Here is an 18,373-nt window from a genome sequence, read left to right on the forward strand (position 1 = left end):
CCTCAACATAACAGCCCTGTAAAAACCACAGTACAGGAGGAACCTCCTCACAACACACATGATTCAGAGAGGTAGAGAGACGACTGTACACTGTCAACTGTCAACGTTTAACTTGTTGTTTTCAATATGAATGTTCAATAAAGTTAATCATGTTCCATACTTTTTGTCTGAACAAGGCAATTCGGCCATTAGTTTCTCTGCCTCAAATACATGGAACGACCTTCACAACATATTAGATTATCAATCAATTTAAAACCTTGTTACATAATCTGTAATCCAAGGAATGTATGAGTTTTAATTGATTATATTGTGTAAATTGCTTAATTGTTTGTACTTTTAAAAATTGAACATGTTGTAACCAGGGCTCCCCTGAAAAAAAGGGCCCTTGGTCACACCCTGCATAAATATTATTCTAATAATATATTATTATTATTATTATTATTATTATTATTATCAACAGTTGCCAAACTAAAGTACTATCAAAAACACACAATTGGCACACAATTCCATTCCTATCTTAACACTTTTTCATCTCAGTTTAGTTTGCCCAAAGCTTTGAAGATGTTGAGCTGTGCTGCTCTCTACCTGTCTGACCAGTGATAAGGTCCTTGGTAGGGGATAATTGAATGTTCTTTATTCTACTGGTGTCCTTCACCACAGCCCTCCCCTGTCGAGGCTCAACCTCAATATCTCCATCTTTATATCCATCATGACCTCCTGTGCGCATGCCCACCCACGTGGGATGGGGAATGATGTCATGAACGTATGAACTTTTACTCAAATCATTGGCATTGCTACGTGGGAAGTACAAAGTGCACCTTGATGACTTTGCATATCCTACTTTTCCACTGTCAGATAACGTTTTGAAATATATTGTTCTTATTTTATTTTGCTTTGATTCAAATGAATTGAGAGCTTTAAAGAGACAATGTACCCACAATACAACATACCGGTAACATGATCTCACATGAACTTGGCTGTGGTCAACCCACCAAAGCACCGTTCACACATACAGTAGTTCCCTGTAAATTGCATGGAATCCCAACCCGGTTCTGCCATTGATTGAGATATGTATAAAATCGGCAACTCCCACATTTGGACCAGGGGGGTATTCCATTAATGTCGCTAAAGGAAAATCCAGGATTATTTTTTGATAAATCTTGTGAGACTTGTCACCCACGTGGAAAGGGGAATGATGTCATGTCAAGCACTACACTGCCATCCTTCCCATACGTTTATGAACTTATCATCAAATCATTGGCATTGCTACTTGGTAAGTACAAAGTGCTGATTCCAACTTAATACAAGGATCATTGTATTATTTTTGGAATTAATATCTTTGTTTTTATAGGGTCTAGGGTTTACACACTACTGTTTTCCTGTGCTCTAGCCTGGGTGTCGGCCCTTGTCTGTATTGGGGTGCTCTTTTCCCGGCATGTGGGGTTCCCACTGTGTGGTCCAGTCATCAAGCCTACCTACAGCTGTGGGGTCCAGTCATCAAGCCTACCTATAGCTGTGTGGTCCAGTCATCAAGCCTACCTACAGCAACAATTGCTCCATCCTAGATCTGAACTCATGGTGGCACATATGGCTGAATGGCAGAAATGGCAAGTATTATATGGGCCAGACCTGGGGGGTATTCCATCAACGTCGCTAAAGGAAAATCCAGGCTTACTTTGGACAAGTCTCACAAGATTTATGAAAAATAATCCAGAATGTTCCTTTAGCAACGTTAATGGAATACCCCCCTGGTCCAAATGTGGGAGTTGCCGATTTTAGACATATCCCAATCACTGGCAGAACCGGGTTGGGATTCCATGCAATTTACAGGGAACTACTGTATGTGTGAACGGTGCTTTGGTGGGTTGACCACAGCCAAGTTCATGTGAGATCATGTTATGTTGTATTGTGTTGTGTGTACATTGTCTCTTTAAAGCTCTCAATTCATTTGAATCAAAGCGAAATGAAATAAGAACGCCAATATATTTCAAAACCTTATCTGACAGTGGAAAAGTAGGATATGCAAAGTCATCAAGGTGCACTTTGTACTTCCCACGTAACAATGCCATAAGTTCATAAACTTATGGGAAGGATGGCAGCGTAGTGCTTGACATGACATCATTCCCCATCCCACGTGGGTGGGCATGCGCACAGGAGGTCATGATGGATATAAAGATGGAGATATTGAGGTTGAGCCTCGACAGGGGAGGGCTGTGGTGAAGGACACCAGTAGTATAAAGAACATTCAATTATCCCCTACCAAGGACCTTATCACTGGTCAGACAGGTAGAGAGCAGCACAGCTCAACATCTTCAAAGCTTTGGGCAAACTAAACTGAGATTAGAAAGTAGAAAGTGTAAAGATGAGAATGGAATTGTGTGCCAAAATTGTGTTTTTGATAGTACTTTACTTTAGCAATTGTTGAAAAAGTTTGAAATGTAAAAAACTATTATTCGCAGACATTGTTGCTGTTATTGTTATTATTATTATTATTATTATTATTATTATATCATCATATTATCAATAATAATAATAATAATAATAAACCTTTATTTATGCAGCACCACTGTGCCTTTTTCAGGGGAGCCCTGCTTACAGCATGTTCAACTAAAAATATATATTTTTCAAATTACCACAGAAATTTACACAATATAATTAATTAAAACTTGTATATTCCTTGGATGACAGATCATGTAACAAGGTCTTAAGCTGATAGATACAAGATAATCTAATTTGAGTATGTTGTGGAGGTCATTCCATGTACTCGAGGCAGAGAAACTAATGGCCGGATTGCCTTGTTCAGATGAAACGCATGGAACATAATTAACTTTATTGAACATTCATACTGAAACCAACAACAAGTTAAACGTTGACAGTTGACAGTGTACAGTCGTCTCTCTACCTCTCTGAATCATGTCTGTTGTGAGGAGGTTCCTCTTGTACTGTGGTTTTTACAGGGCTGTCATGTTGAGGATGGAGAACGTGTCCTACATAGCCCTGAAGCAGCCAATCACGTTTGAGCTGGAAGGTTTTGCAGTACCGGAGGGCCAGGGTTACCTGCTGTTCTTCCTGTGCCTGGCCTGCTACATGTTCCTCCTAGTGGGGAACGGGATAGTAATGACTGTCATTGCAGTGGACCAGAAGCTGCACAGGCCCATGTATGTGATGGTGTGTAACCTGGCTGCCTGTGACCTACTTGGAGGCACAGCTGTAATGACTCGGTTGATGATACACTTCCTGACAGGCGATAAGAGAGTGCCATATATGAGCGCCATCGCCCAGGCCTTCTCTATACACACCTTTGGTACAGCTGTCCAGACAATACTATCAGCAATGGCCTACGACAGGTATGAGATTAACGTTAATTACGTTCTGTAGTCGAAAAGGTCCTAAGGAAATTACCCTCTGTGAGGTCATTTGGGGATAATATTTTTTTTTATTCAGTAATATCCTCACTTCCACCCACAAACTCACTCCCCCTTGTTGAAACCTGTAGTGTTTGGTAATCACAAAATTTAAAAAAAACATCCTTTTGGCGACAGATTGTAGAAAATCACACTTCTCACATGATGAGCTGGTGAAAGTTGGCAACCAACCAAATGTTAAATAGATTGAATGTGAGCTTATTTGTGGGTGGCACACTCGCTAGTCAAGCCAAAATATTGCAATGCAAAGGATTCGGTGAGTCACATTTTTCTGAATAAAAGTCAGAACATTTGGTCGGTTGCCAACTTGTTCACCCTTTCACCAGCTGCCGTCACATGTAGACACTGCTGGTGCTGGAGATATCGAATATGAGGTAAAAGTACAAATGGTGTAGTGTCCCTTTAAGTGTGTGTTCTATTTCACTCTAAACTACAGGTATCTGGCTATTTGTGAGCCGCTCCGGTACCAAGCCATCATGACCACGGCTCGGCTGGTGTTTTCCTGTGCTCTGGCCTGGGCTATAGCTATCCTCATCATAGGGGTGCTCTTTGCCCTGAACATCGGCACCCCCTTGTGTGGCAACCAGCTCAGACACGTCTACTGCAGCAACCGTTCCATCCTGGCCAATGCCTGCCGGCCCACACCAATCAACGACTACTACGGTGAGTTTTAGGAGGACATAAGGAAGGATCAGACAGATATTATATCATGTCTAGACAAAAAAAAAAGCATATACCGGTAGTTTTGTACAGATATCTTGTTGTTGTTTTTTTACATTGTAGGGTCTTTTGTTCGTCTGGTGAATCCGATTTTGGGTCAATCTGACATTTTTCTATGTCTAGTAGATATATTTTCTTTATCTAAAAAGAAAAGTAGTCACTGCATGTTCTAATTTGGGTATTCCATATTCTTACTGAATCATCTCATTCTCTAGCACTGAGACTGCTGTTGGCAGTTCTTCAAATCAGGTCCTTCTTAAAGGTTATATACTTACGATGACTGTGATGTATAATTCATTCACTTACTCTAGACAAATGTACGTCACTTTGGATAAAAGCAAATGACTTAAATGTAACTGTCATTCCAGGCATGTGCATTACCTGGATGTTGAGCACCAGCTCCTTCCTCCTCATCTCTTTCTCCTACGCCAAGATCCTGACTGCCTGCCTGAAGAGGAATTGTGACAGGAGCAGCCGGATCAAGGCCGTGCAGACCTGCGCCCCACACCTGCTTATCTACCTGATCTATGAGGTCACTCTCCTCATCCTTATTATCAGTTACCGTTTCCCTACCGTCCCTTTAAACGTCAGGAGGTTCTGCGCCATACTGACGTTCATCGTGCCCCCGTCTATCAATCCTGTCATCTACGGCTTGGTCACCAAAGAATTACGCACAAGCATCGCTGGACTGTTCAAAAAACGGGTCTCACCCAAACAGTGATGAGAATGTTGTTGAGAATGTCTGTTTGTTTCCTATGTGTCCATCATACAAAACAAATCTGTAGAAATGATTTTTAGAAAACATGTTATGTTAATTATCTTTCATCACCTTAAAGTGAATAATGGATTGTATTCACTCTAGTGCCTTTCACCAGGTCCCAAAGCACTTTAGAATATATGTAACAAGGTCTGCTGAAAAAGTCCTCAAGTAGGCCATTTAAGTCATTTTAAATTGTTTTCCAGATTATGAAAATGCAGATTGTGAGCTTTCAAATGATGTGTCATACATTGAAAATAGTTGAAAAGGATATGCTTATTTCAATGTTGGTACCCCTCAAACCAAATACCAGACAAAAAATGCTCTGAATCGCGTTTTCTACCATCGAGTTGGTAGCTAGGTCGGGGCTAAGAAGGTACATCGCTATGCCTACTCAGGGGTAGGCAACCTTTTTGATATGAAGTGCCATTTTTAAATGTTCTTGTTAATCAGTGTGCCAACCACAATATCAACATTAATTATGACTTGACATCAAACCAAACCAAACAGGCCAACAGATCTGGGGGGTATTCCATCAACATTGCTAAAGGAAAATCCAGGCTTATTTTGATAAATCTCAATGGGCCAGTTTCACAGACAAGGCTTAAGCCTAATCCTGGACTAAAAAGCATCTTCAATGGAGATTTTACATTGAAAGTGTGATTTAGTCCAGGACTAGGCTTAAGCCTTGTCTGTGAAACCGGCCCTATATAGAGTTACCAAAAATAAGCCTGGATTTCCCTTTAGCGACGTTGATGGAATACCCCCCTGCAATTGTATTCCAACCACTATATAAACACAATGGGCCGGTTTCACAGACAAGGTTTAAGCCTAATCCTAGACTAAAAAACATCTTCAATGGAGATTTTACATTGAAAGTGTGATTTAGTCCAGGACTAGGCTTAAGCCTTGTCTCTGAAACCGGCCCAAAGTTTCAGCAAAGAGCTATGTATGCAAAGCCATGTATGCTAAATAAACAGGCCTAACAGTCAATGTGATCCCTGGCCCTGTTTTCCTTTGCTCAGCTCCATTATCTGGGGGTGGTACTTGGTCACTTTAAGTTGCACACGAGCTTTGGAGTGGTCAGTTGTCAAACGGCTGCGGGAGAGGCTCAGCACGCTCTTCATGTGTTAGAATATCTGCTCGCACAGATAGGTTGATCCGAAGACTGTCACCAAAGCCAGTGCAATGACCTGAGACAGCTGAACTTCTCCGGTACAGACATCCACTGTAACACCTCCGCAACTTACGCACGCTACGTCAAAACACTGCGCCAGTGTAAGCCAGCAAAAAAAAATTTGGGCTATGTCACCAGCCAGTGTTTTCATCAAGCGAGTCATTTTCAATTTTTTTAGATATTCTGAAACTACAGAATATTCATATTCTGAAACCGGCCCACCCCAACTACAAATGATATCATACATTGAAATCGGATATTTGAATGTTGGTCCACCTCAAACACAGAATCATGGCAGAAAAGTGACTAATGAAACAGCAAACAAACGATGCTAACAGCTAGCGGCTGTTGGCACATCGCTATGAACATCTAACTGCATTTTTATAGCATCACAACATGCTGATAGAACATAGACATGCTAAAAACACATAACTACACTTAATTATATGATCACACAGTCCTTGCTTTTGAACACGTCCCAAAACTAAAGTATGTTTATTAGCAAAGTGTCCCTTAGCAGTAGCCTACAGCAGACGAGAACAGTGAATCCAATCCACAAATTATAAGTATTTCGTTATTGTTAAACTGTTCTTTATTATATCGAGTGGGTACTTTAAAACTTTGAATTGCATGTCATGAAAAATACCGAAAACCAGATATTGTTGTCACAATAACTTTCACTTTATTTTTCGAGTCTGCGAGTGGTTTAGCCCTAGACTGGCTTTAAGGGGTACGCTTCTGCTACTACAACATCAGGATCAGACGCAGGGTGAGACTTTCAAAATAAACCCTTTTAATGGTTTCTTTGTTGTTCTGTGTGCTTTGGACTAGAATCGATTTTATTTTGAAAAAGTCGGACCGGAAAATGTATTATTGTCGCCAGACCCACTGCGTGGGAATACGATGCGTGCGGATGAGAGACAACATTAAAACATTTTTTTAAATAAAAATAAAACACTCTTGCACACGTAGGCCTGTTGCTCGCGTGCCATTGGTTAAGCTGCCGCGTGCCAGCAGTGCCATGGGTTGCCGACCCGCGAATCCAGTTCACAAATTATAAGTATTTAGTGATCCATATCGAGTGGGCTCTTCAACACTTCAACTTTTGCTATGCTAAAAAACGAAAAATATATATTTTTTACAAATATTTAAAGAAGCTTTTTGGTCATTTGCGTGACTTGAGAATTGGCGATATACTGACCTTTTCACCAGACCGTGTCATATTATAGAAGTACTAAAGGTTAGGTTTTTGATCATTAGCAATACTTTTAGAACTGTAGGCTGAAATTACACGAATTATCTCGCGGCATCACTTTAGGGGGACCAGACCTCGAGACATTTTTTATTTTATTTTTATTCACGACAATGACCCAAACATACGGCCAATGCAACAAAGGAGTGGCTGAAGAAGATGCACATTAAGGCCATGGAGTGGCCTAGCCATTCTCTGGACTTTAATCCTATAGAAAATCTGTGGAGGGAGCTGAAGCTTTGAGTTGCCAAACGACAGCCTCGAAACCATAAGGATTTGGAGAGGATCTGCAAAGATTTTTGGGACCAAAATCCCACCCTATATTCCAGCAAGGTCCCTAAGGTCTAAGGTGACTAATCAGCCAATCATTCCAAGAGTGAAAACAAAACACAGTGCCGCAGCTTTTAGTCACTCTGCCGCGGGCTCCTGGAACAAACTCCCTGAAGAAATCAAACAGGCCCAAACTCAAAAAATATTTAAATCTAAGCTAAAAACCTTCATGTTTTGCAACAGTTATGATTAAACACTAACACTTCCATCCATGTCTTTTTATTCATTTTTATTATCTTATTAAATGTTTATCTATATTTATATCTACTGTATATATTCTATCATTTCACTTGTATTTTTTTATCTGTTTACTTTTCTCCTCTTGATGTATCTTGTTAATGCTGTATGTAAAACCCTGTTGTATGAAATGTGCTATACAAATAAACGCCTTGCCTTGCCTAAAGTAGATATGTTTAAATATGGCTACATTAGGAAGATTTGCTGAATCGTCAGGATGCCCTGTATACTATCCACGTACCAATGCTAATGATTTGCATTATATTTGCATTTTTGTATTTGATTAAGGGGCTCCAACAGGGGAGGACGGGGATGGAGGACACCAGCAGTATAAATAACCATCACCTCTCCCCTAGCCAGGACTTCCTTACTACTCAGACAGGTCAACACACCTGCAAGGTCTTGGGTAAACTGGGAACTGATGGCTTTTTACAATAGAAATGTTTAAATTGTTGTTAGGATAGAAGTGGAGTGGAATTGGAATTGTGTGTCAAAATGTTTGTGTTCTTGTTAACTGCAATTATTGATAAAGGCAATGTAAAAGTATATGTTAAATGTTAAAGGGCAGGATTAGTTTGACGTATAGAATACTATTATTCTCAGACATGATCAACTATATTGAACATTCATACTGTAACAAACTCTCAAAGTTAAAAGTTGATAGGAGTCAGTAAACAGTCATTTATCTACCTGAATCGTGTACTGTGGTTTTTACAGGGCTTTTATGGAGAGAATGGAGAACTTGTCCTACGTAGCTCTGAAGCAGCCGATCGTGTTTAAACTGGAGGGTTTTGCAGTGCCGGAGGGGCAGGGTTACCTGCTGTTCTCCCTGGCCCTGGCCTGCTACATCCTGATCCTTGTGGGGAACGGGACGGTGGTGGTGGTGATCGCAGTGGACAAGAAGCTGCACAGGCCCATGTATGTGATGGTGTGTAACCTGGCTGCCTGTGACCTACTTGGAGCCACAGCTGTGATGATTCAACTGATGATACACTTCCTGACAGGGGACAGGAGGATCCCATATGTCAGCGCCATCGCCCAGGCCTTCTCGATACACACCTATGGTGCAGCTTGTCAGACCATACTGTCTGCTATGGCCTATGACAGGTATGAGGTTAATGCTACTTACGTTGGGGTTCTGTAGTCCAAAAGGACAGAGAAAAGGGTCCTATGGAAATAACCCCCATGCTGTCATCTTTAATTCAATTCAAAATCTTCCAGCCCCCATTTGAAGACACTGGTATAGTGCTGGACATAATGAATATGAGGTAAAAAAATATAAAATAAAAATAAAAAACGTCCCTTAGTGTTGACCAGTGTACACTCAGCAGTGGTTATTGATAAGACAGAGTTAAGCTGCACAAGTGACAATCATTTTAGAAGGACAAGAAGGAGAGATAAAATAATGGTTAACTGATTATGTTTTCAGTTATTTTTGTTATTTGTCTATAGCTGCCTGTTGCCTCCGTGAGACTGTTTCGTCCTTGAATGATTCTACAGGTATGTGGCTGTTTGTGAGCCGCTTCGGTACCAAGCCATCATGACCACGGCTCGGCTGGTGTTTTCCTGTGCTCTGGCCTGGGCTATTGCTATCCTCATCATAGGGGTGCTTTTTGCACTGAACATCGGCACCCCCTTGTGTGGCACCCACATCAGACACGTCTACTGTAGCAACCGTTCCATCCTGGCCAATGCCTGCCGGCCCACACCAATCAACGACTACTACGGTGAGTTTTAGGATGACATAAGGAAGGATCATCAGACCAGTGGAGGCTGGTGGAGGACGGGCTGATTGCAATGCATAGAACGGTATGAGGACATGTATGTTTAAATGCCTCCACCGGATCAGACAGATAATGTTGTCATGTCTTGTCAAAAAAACACAGTAACATCAAGAGGAAAAGATACCACAATATATCTATAATAATAATCATCATAATAATAATATAAATTATAATAATCTATATATATATATTTTTTTTAAATATATATATATATATAGGTACAAAACCACACACTTTGTACAGATGTCCTTTTTGTTACATTGCAATCTGAAATGTTTTCATGTCTAGTAGAATGTGTGAAACTAGGTAGGTAACTACAGGCGTTCCATATCCTATCATCTCATTCCAGGCTTGTGCATTTCCTGGATATTGAGCAATGGCTGCTTCATCATCATCGCATTCTCCTATGGAAAAATCCTGATTGCCTGCCTGAAGAGGAATTGCGATGGCCAAAACCGCAGCAAGGCCGTGCAGACCTGCGCCACACACCTGGTCATCTACCTGATCTATGAGATCACTGCCGTCATCCTTATCCTCAGTAACCGTTTCCCTAACGTCCCTATAAACGTCAGGAGGTTCTGCGCCATACTGACGTTCATCCTGAACCCGACTGTCAACCCCATCATCTACGGCTTGGTCACCAAAGAATTACGCACAAGCATCGCTGGACTGTTCAAAAAACGGGTCTCACCCAAACAGTGATGAGAATGTTGTTGAGAACGTCTGTTTGTTTCCTATGTGTCTGTTATATATAGAAAACATCATCATATCATCATATCAACATATCTTTTGATCATTATGGCCATGATAACAAACAGTGTTTTAAAACATGGTCACCTTAAAGCGAATAATGGATTGTATTCAATCTTGTGCTTTCTGTCCCAAAGCACTTTACCACATATCTTAAGTGGAGCATGGGTTACATGGCAGGGATATACATACACTCACCGGCCACTTTATTAGGCACACCTTGCTAGTACCAGGTTGGACCCCCTCTTTTGCCTTCAGAACTGCCTTAATTCTTCGTGGCATAGATTCAACAAGGTGCTGGAAACATTCCTCAGAGATTTTGGTCCATATTGACATAATAAGAAAATATCCCCCATACCATTACACAACCACCACCATTTTCACCCAGAGAACTGCTGCTGTACCCCTAGAGATGGTTGTGCGTGAAAATCCCAGTAGATCAGCACTTAAACGTCTGGCACCAACAACCATGTTACGTTCAAAGTCACTTAAATCACCTTTGCTTCCCATTCTTATGCTTGGTTTGAACTTCCGCAGATCGTCTTGACCATGTTTCCATGGTTAAATGCATTGAGTTGCTGCCACATGATTGGCTGATTAGATATTTGCATTGAAAAGGTGTACCTAATAAAGTGGCCGGTGAGTGTATCTACATAAAATATTATTTATACCTACACTCACTGAACACTTTATTAAGAACACCTGTTAACTTTATTAAGAACACCTCATTCATTCAGGTGGCGTAATGGTGTGGGGAATGTTTTCTTGGCACACTTTGGGCCTGTTAATACCAATCAATCATTGCTTGAATGCCACAGCCTATTTGAGTATTGTTGCTGACCATGTGCATCTCTTTATGGCCACTTATTAACGAGGCCCGGGACCCCCAATGACACTGACTGTTATCTTGACCCCCATTGACATCAAACAGTCCCACTGCACTATTCTTACGTCACATTGCACTATTCTTGTAAATACTTTAAAATAAAAAAAAGTCACTTATGTTTTTGTCTGTTTTTGTCCTCTGCTTTGTTTGCTGTTATGCTCCACCAGACCAAAGCAAATTCCTTGTATGTGAAAAGCTACTTGGCAATAAAATCTGTTTCTGATTCTGATTCAATGTATCTTCTAATGGCTACTTTCAGCATGATAATGCACTATCTATGTCACAAAGCAAACTGGTTTCATGAACATGCCAATTAATGTTCTTCAGTGGCCTTTCCAGTCACAGGATCTGAATCCAAAAGAACATCTTTGGGATGTGGTCGAATTAGAGATTTACAGCTTGAAAGTGCACCTGAAAAATCTAAATCTAAAAGCAGGAATTGAGTGATGCAATCATGTCATAATGGACCAGAATCTCAAAGGAATGTTTCCAACATCTTGTGGAATCAACGCCACGAAGAATTGAGGCTGTTTTGAGAGCATAGTGAGGCCCTACCCAGTATAAGTGTTCCTTATAAAGTTCATTGAGCGTATATCAATATTTTTGGTTTGTTTTTAAGGTGTTAAAGTTGAACACACATTGAACACACACCCCAGAAAGAACAAGCAGATGTCTGACTGAAGCTTGCTCTTTTCATCTCAGGTTGATCCGAAATATTATATGATTCTGGCCTTTTATGAATTTGTGCATCTGATAACCTGTGATTGTATTTGCATGTAATGAGAATCTACAGTATACTACATGCCATAACATTGTGAAATGAAAGGCGCGTTAAAAATCCAATGTATTATTTTTATACCTGTGCTTGAAAATAACTTCAATAAAAATGTTCAGTCATCAAAGTTTGTTGGCCAAAGTTTGTGTGTGTGTGTGTGTGTGTGTGTGTGTGTGTGTGTGTGTGTGTGTGTGTGTGTGTGTGTGTGTGTGTGTGTGTGTGCATGCAACAATGAGTCTGCTGTTTCATCACAGATGTTTGTTTTCCACTGGTGCAAACCTCTACTGTGGTAGGGAGGCTGTAGCAGTCTAATGAGTACCCCAGTCACTCTCACACACCACCTAATCATGCCCTGATAGCTCTGTTAGGGTTAATTAGCCCTCTGTAGGGACAAGGCCAACTCCGTCTCCATGCTGTCACTAGTGAATCAGAACTGGGCAGAATGTCCAGTTACTGTAATTAGACAAACAAACAAAAGTTTATTGCACAAGATCAGACCCAACTATTCTGTGAGACTTTGACTTTAACTAATTAAATAGATAGATAGATAGATAGATAGATAGATAGATAGATAGATAGATAGATAGATAGATAGATAGATAGATAGATAGATAGATAGATAGATAGGTACTTTATTGATCCCTGAGGGGAAATTCAGGGCATTACGACCACAATAACAAAAGGGAGTTGGACAGCGTTATTGTGGCTGGCAGAAAAGATCTCCTTTAGTGCTCCTTAGTGCAACGTAGTTGTAATAGTCTGTTGCTAAAGGAGCTTTTCTGCTCTGCCACAGCGTCATGTTAAGGATGGGAGGAATGGCCCATGATGGCCAGGGCAACATTGAATGCGTGTTGGCTCATGGTACTCAACCTCTGCCACTTTCTTTCATTCCACTGCAGATACAGTATACTTAATCTGTTAAATGTACAAAATGTAATGTCCCTGGCCACCAGTCTTGAAGGTTCAGGGTTCTTCAATCACTTAGTCAGTCCGTCCATCGGTAAGATACATATAATTTCTGCAGTCTCACTGGGGTCTGTCTCAGAGGACGTTCTGATGACCCAGAGATAATTGAATTAGAAGGGAAGAGGACAGGGACTAGTCAGGCCCCTCTGTGGGGACTGTAGAACTTGGCCTCTCTCTCTCTCCATCTCTCTCTCTCTCTCTCTCTCTCTCTCTCCATATCTCTCTCTCTCTCCTGATTATAGTACAGTATGCTAGACATTCTTTAAGTGACCCCAGAAACTTTATTGGCCTCCGAACCAATTTGGTCCTGAAGTATGCTTTAGCTAACACACAGTGAGTGGGCTCACAGAAGTACCTCCAGTACAGGGCAGACTGATGAAAAACAGGAAATGGAAGTATGTGATGCAAGGTGATGTAGCATAGGCCCATTATTAGGCAATCTGAGCTAGAACTAGGGCTAAGGGCAATACATGGAGTTGCATAAAGTAAATATGGCTACATTAGTTGACAATATAAAAAAGCCCTGCCTAGCGTCCCTGTACCTGTGAGGTGGAGGTGCTTCAAATACCAGGAGGCATCATTATGGCCCCAGCTCATTAGTGTTATCACACTAGCCTGATAAACAGTAGCCTAATTAGCTGGCTATTCTCAGTCTCCCAAAGGGTTAATTACTATCAGACACTGTTATTCAGTGTTTTGTTAAAGTCATCCCTCAGCAGAGCCCATTAATGACAGCTCTACAGACTCACCTATCCCCTGTGGGTCTTACATAAAGCCATTAGATTAGCATTCATTATACATCCCGCGGTCGCTCAGAGGGCAATTCTAATGGGTGGTTTGGCGGCTGGGGCCAGGGGTGATGACACAGCCATCGGTAGGGGACACCAGCTGTCCCCGTGAGACGTGGCAAATAACAAAATGTTACATGTGTTGGAGAAAGACACAAACAGAAACTTTGTCTCAGGAATTTCACCAAATCACATTGGTGTCAAAACGGGGTCTGTCTCCTCCTGTGATAGAAAAGTTATCGACGGGCAGGTTTTCAACATTATGATACATTATGATACTGCTGTATATCCAATAATAGATGTTATGAATGAATGAATGAATGAATGAATGAATGAATGAATCGTTTAATGACCACACGACCTAGGTCGGTGGAATTTGTTGATGATACTTTGAATACTGCCGCATTGCACACATGAGAAGCCTGCCCTTCTGCCTACCGAGAAAACAGATGGACAGACGACGCCACTCAGAACCTCACCCACCTTGACATGAGAAGCTCCTATGTGAGGAGGCTGTTTGGAGACTACAGTTCAGCATTCAACACCATAGTCCCCTCCAGACTCAGCAGCAAGCTCAGGGACCTAGACACCGACCCCAGCCTATCCAACTGGATCCTGGACTTCCTGTCGGACCGGAAACAAGTCATGACGTTAGAATGATACGGTTCTATCTCCATTTTTGTCAAAATTTAGTTTTTTACATAATCTGATCCATTAGGTGTTTATTAATGCCTGTGTGGTGTTATTTTTAAAATGTTGACCTTTTTGAGTTAGTAATTAATAAAATACAAAGGTTCCATCTCACAAAACATAATGGAATGTAAAAACTTTGACGCTCAATATCTCTGAACTACCCTAAACGGAGATAGAACCTTATCATTCTAAACGGAGATAGAACCTTATCATTCTAAGCTCTCGAAGTGGTGAAGATGGGCTCTACTCCCTGTACACCCACGACTCTCCAGCACGGTGATCAAGTTCGCCGACGACACGGCCAATAATCTCGCTCTCAATGCTGACAAGACCAAGGAGCTAGTGGTGGACATCAGGAAGAAGAGGGAGGCACAAGATCACACACGTTTGATACCGCATCTGTATTCACCCGCTATCCTGTCAAGCCAAGTCAAGCCAAAATATTGCAATGCAATGGATTCGGTGAGTAATCCCCACTACTACCTATAAACAATTTGTTCATTGTTAGCAGGCTCATAAAACAAGCTGTGTTAGTTGACTAGCGAGTGTGTCATTAATGTTTTTTTTGTATTTACATTTTTCAGAAAATAATGAAAAAGATCATAAAAACTTGACCCTCACAGCCAGTAGGGGGCAGGTCAGTGGCCTCTGGGCCACCCCCCTGCACCCCCCAACGAAGACTGCGTGTCTCTAGCTCACCCAGGGGCCAAGTTGTGGGGTAAAAGTGTCCACAAAAAGTTTAATTGTGGGTAAACCATTATTATCCGTAACCTTCCAGAAAGCAATAACAACACGATCTGCAGACACCTCTCATGTCTACCGAGTGCCAAAATTGTGGGATGAGCAACCAGTGCAAATTTTGGCTATAGTAATAAATAATAATACAAATAATAAATATACATATGAGTAATAACATATAGTGCTGCTTGCAAAGCAAGCAAACTAATGACTCTTCAGGTTACATCTTAACTGCTCCTCCTGAGACATCTTCTGACCCTCACCACTACGTCTCCTAAAGACACCCGCTTTCCCCTCTACTGTGTCCCTAAGAACTTCTATTGCCCCCCTTGTACTGTTTCTCAGTTTCTCCAGTAATATTAAAAAAAAAAAAAAAGTTTTAGTAGAAGGCGATAATAGGGAGAAGGTTTTTCCTTCTATCAGTGGCCCCGGGCCCGAGCTAGAGTACTCTTCCTGCAACGAATGGTGGACTGCTGATTCACATGCTTAGTATTCAAATGTATTGATTGTAAGTCGCTTTGGAATAAGGCGTCTGCTAAATGCCAAAAATGTAAATGTAATGAAAGTCTGAACGTTTGATCAGCTGCTGACTTGTTCCCAGTTTCACCAACTGCCATCACATGTTGTGTTTTGAAATTGCCTTCTATGGATAGATACACTGTTCTCTGTTCCTCCTGACATCTAGAAACACATCCCAGACTGCTTATTGTGATAGATGATCCTGAATATGAAGGGAGGGAGATTCCTTTCTTGCCAAGTTTAGATTCATCTCATCTATCTTTCTGCTCACTGGAATAGCTGACAACAGTTAAAATATGACACAGGCTGATATATAAAGTGTTGGAGAGCTGCTCGACAATTTGCCCTCTCAGCACCATGCATTTCTGAATATATCCAAAATAATAATAAACATCTGTGACAGAACTATCTTGCTTAAGTTGTCTCACCACTAGATAGGGAAGAGCAAGCGGCCAAAGAGGGCATAGGGTTGAAGAGCTTTGTGGGAAGCAGAGGTGGGAGGAGGGAGTAAAAAGGCTAAAGAGATGAAGGGAGAAAAGGGTGTAGGGTGGACAGTGTCAGGCAGTGGTGGAAGGGTTGCAGTGGTACAGGCTATGAAATAAACCAATGAAACACTTGTCTGCTAGAGCATGAACAGCTGCTAACTGCTAACAGAACGAGAGAGAGACCAAATGGCTCCCTCATAGCATCTCGTGTTGAATTGAAAAGGGAAAAGAAAGTATTTTTTCCTTTTTACCTTAAAATCTTTTTTCAAATATCAAGTTGATACCAGATGAGACAGGGCTGTGAGATAAACAACTATTGCATACATGCATATGTTTCTGTTTTTCACTGACAGTTCGTGTTTACTGTCTCCTTGTTAATCATGAGACAGTGTCTCGAGGTGTACCACCATCACCCCTGAGACTACGGCTCTGTTTTTGAGTGAGGTTATCAGTCAGCCAGCCCTCAAGGGTCAGTCAAAGGTTACTTAGTCTGACAGCTATAAAAGACAGAATGAATGAATGAATGAAAGCTTTATTTTGAACATGTGAAAAAAGAAATAGTTATAACAACAAAAAACTAAACAAAAACAAGAAAAAACAAAACAAAACAAAAAACACTATTTACTTCACATGTCCGAAAAGCAGTAGGAAGAAGCATAAACTTATTTAATCTTACCCCTTCTCCAATAAACAGAGATTAATAATAATAATCTGCAGTTAACTTCAATATTAATATAATATTTTTTAAATTAAATCAAATTTATTTACATAATTACCAACAATAGAAAACAGATAATGTAAATAAACAAATAATCTGTGAAAATAACTGGTGACTATCAAAGCCCTTCTTCCTCCTCGTACCTGGTGAAAACCATGTTTTTATACCGCTTTTTGAACTGGGTCATGCTTGGACAGCGCTTTAGCTCCACACTCAATCCGTTCCACAGCTTCACTCCACATATAGAAATACAAGAAGCACCCTCAACTTGTGGTCTCAGAGGTATCAGGCAGACAGAAAGACCACAGGCAGAACTAATTAAGTTATGGGAGGGTAAACCAATGTGAGCCAAGCTTCACCTCTGAGCAACTAAGAATCATCTCAGAGCAGAGAGATACCTATACAATATAGATGTGTGAGTGTTGAGTCAGAAAGACAATAGCAGAGAGAGAGGAAACAAATATGTTATGTTTAATTGTCAGTCCTGGTTGTCTGTTGTTTGGATGGACAGTGTGTTCTCACAGTTTGATCTATAGTAAAACTATAGAGTAGACAATGTTGCTATGTTTTAACTTTCAGAAAAGTAACATAAGACCTAGTTCCTGGAGTTGGGATTTTTCAGTAAGGAGGATTGCTTTTGGAAGACACTATAACTGGAGCACTAATGAGAGGACAGTGAAGTCGGAGAGGGATGTCATTACAGAAAACATTCAAAAGTGGTGTTCATCTTTCTTCTGTTTTTCGCAAAACCTACTCTAATGCATTACACATGTCTATTCTCCACTTGATGCAACTGACAGAATGCCGACAGAAGCAGTTCTTTTTAGATCAGAAGTTTTGTATTGCACTTGTTTGTGTAATACAGAGACACTCCCTAAATGTAGGTATTGTTGTTATTATTATATATGATAGTATATTCCAAATCACTGCATACATTTTACTGTATTGTCCCACATGCTCTGACATGCTCTTATATTGCTGTAATAAACTCAGTCAGGCATGAAGTCATACAACAGTATTGTAGCCACATCTGCTGGTTACATAATATCATTGCAGTTGTCAAAGTCAAGTGGTTTAAAGTTGGGAATACCCAGTGAAACCACAAGAGGCATGAGTCAACAAAGCCCAGAAACACACATCAAGTCTAATTAACATAACATCAAGGGAAGTCTAATTAATCATAACATCAAGGGAATCCATATCTATTGATCCCACCCCCCAAGTTCTACCCCCTCTCCTCCCAATCTCCACCCCCACACCACAGAATACTTGCTGTGCCTTCAACTCAAGCTCTCTGAATTCCACAACAGTTAAGCCAGCCCACTTCCTAGTGTGAGAGCACCTCCCGTGATTCCATGCTCTCATTCTGATCT

General features: G+C 40.9%; 2 protein-coding genes across 2 annotated transcripts; both read left to right on the forward strand.

The window, feature by feature from the left end:
• Window positions 1-2,973: 2,973 nt before the first annotated feature.
• Window positions 2,974-4,099, forward strand: LOC308174963 (olfactory receptor 4D1-like; the record flags this gene model as incomplete). Its single annotated transcript, XM_080550074.1, has 2 exons — window positions 2,974-3,347; window positions 3,862-4,099. 2 exons carry the CDS (start codon window positions 2,974-2,976, stop codon window positions 4,097-4,099), a joined length of 612 nt encoding a protein of 203 aa, XP_080406200.1.
• A 4,532-nt stretch (window positions 4,100-8,631) lies between these two features.
• On the forward strand, window positions 8,632-10,384 carry LOC308174316 (olfactory receptor 2A25-like; the record flags this gene model as incomplete). The annotated part of the gene is made up of 3 exons (XM_080549395.1): window positions 8,632-9,005; window positions 9,399-9,625; window positions 10,032-10,384. The coding sequence occupies 3 exons, from the start codon at window positions 8,632-8,634 to the stop codon at window positions 10,382-10,384; spliced, it is 954 nt and encodes a 317-aa protein (XP_080405521.1).
• Window positions 10,385-18,373: the final 7,989 nt, after the last annotated feature.

Source organism: Nansenia antarctica (genome assembly GCF_963989245.1).
Source record: "Nansenia antarctica genome assembly, chromosome: 20".
NCBI lineage: Eukaryota > Metazoa > Chordata > Actinopteri > Argentiniformes > Microstomatidae > Nansenia > Nansenia antarctica.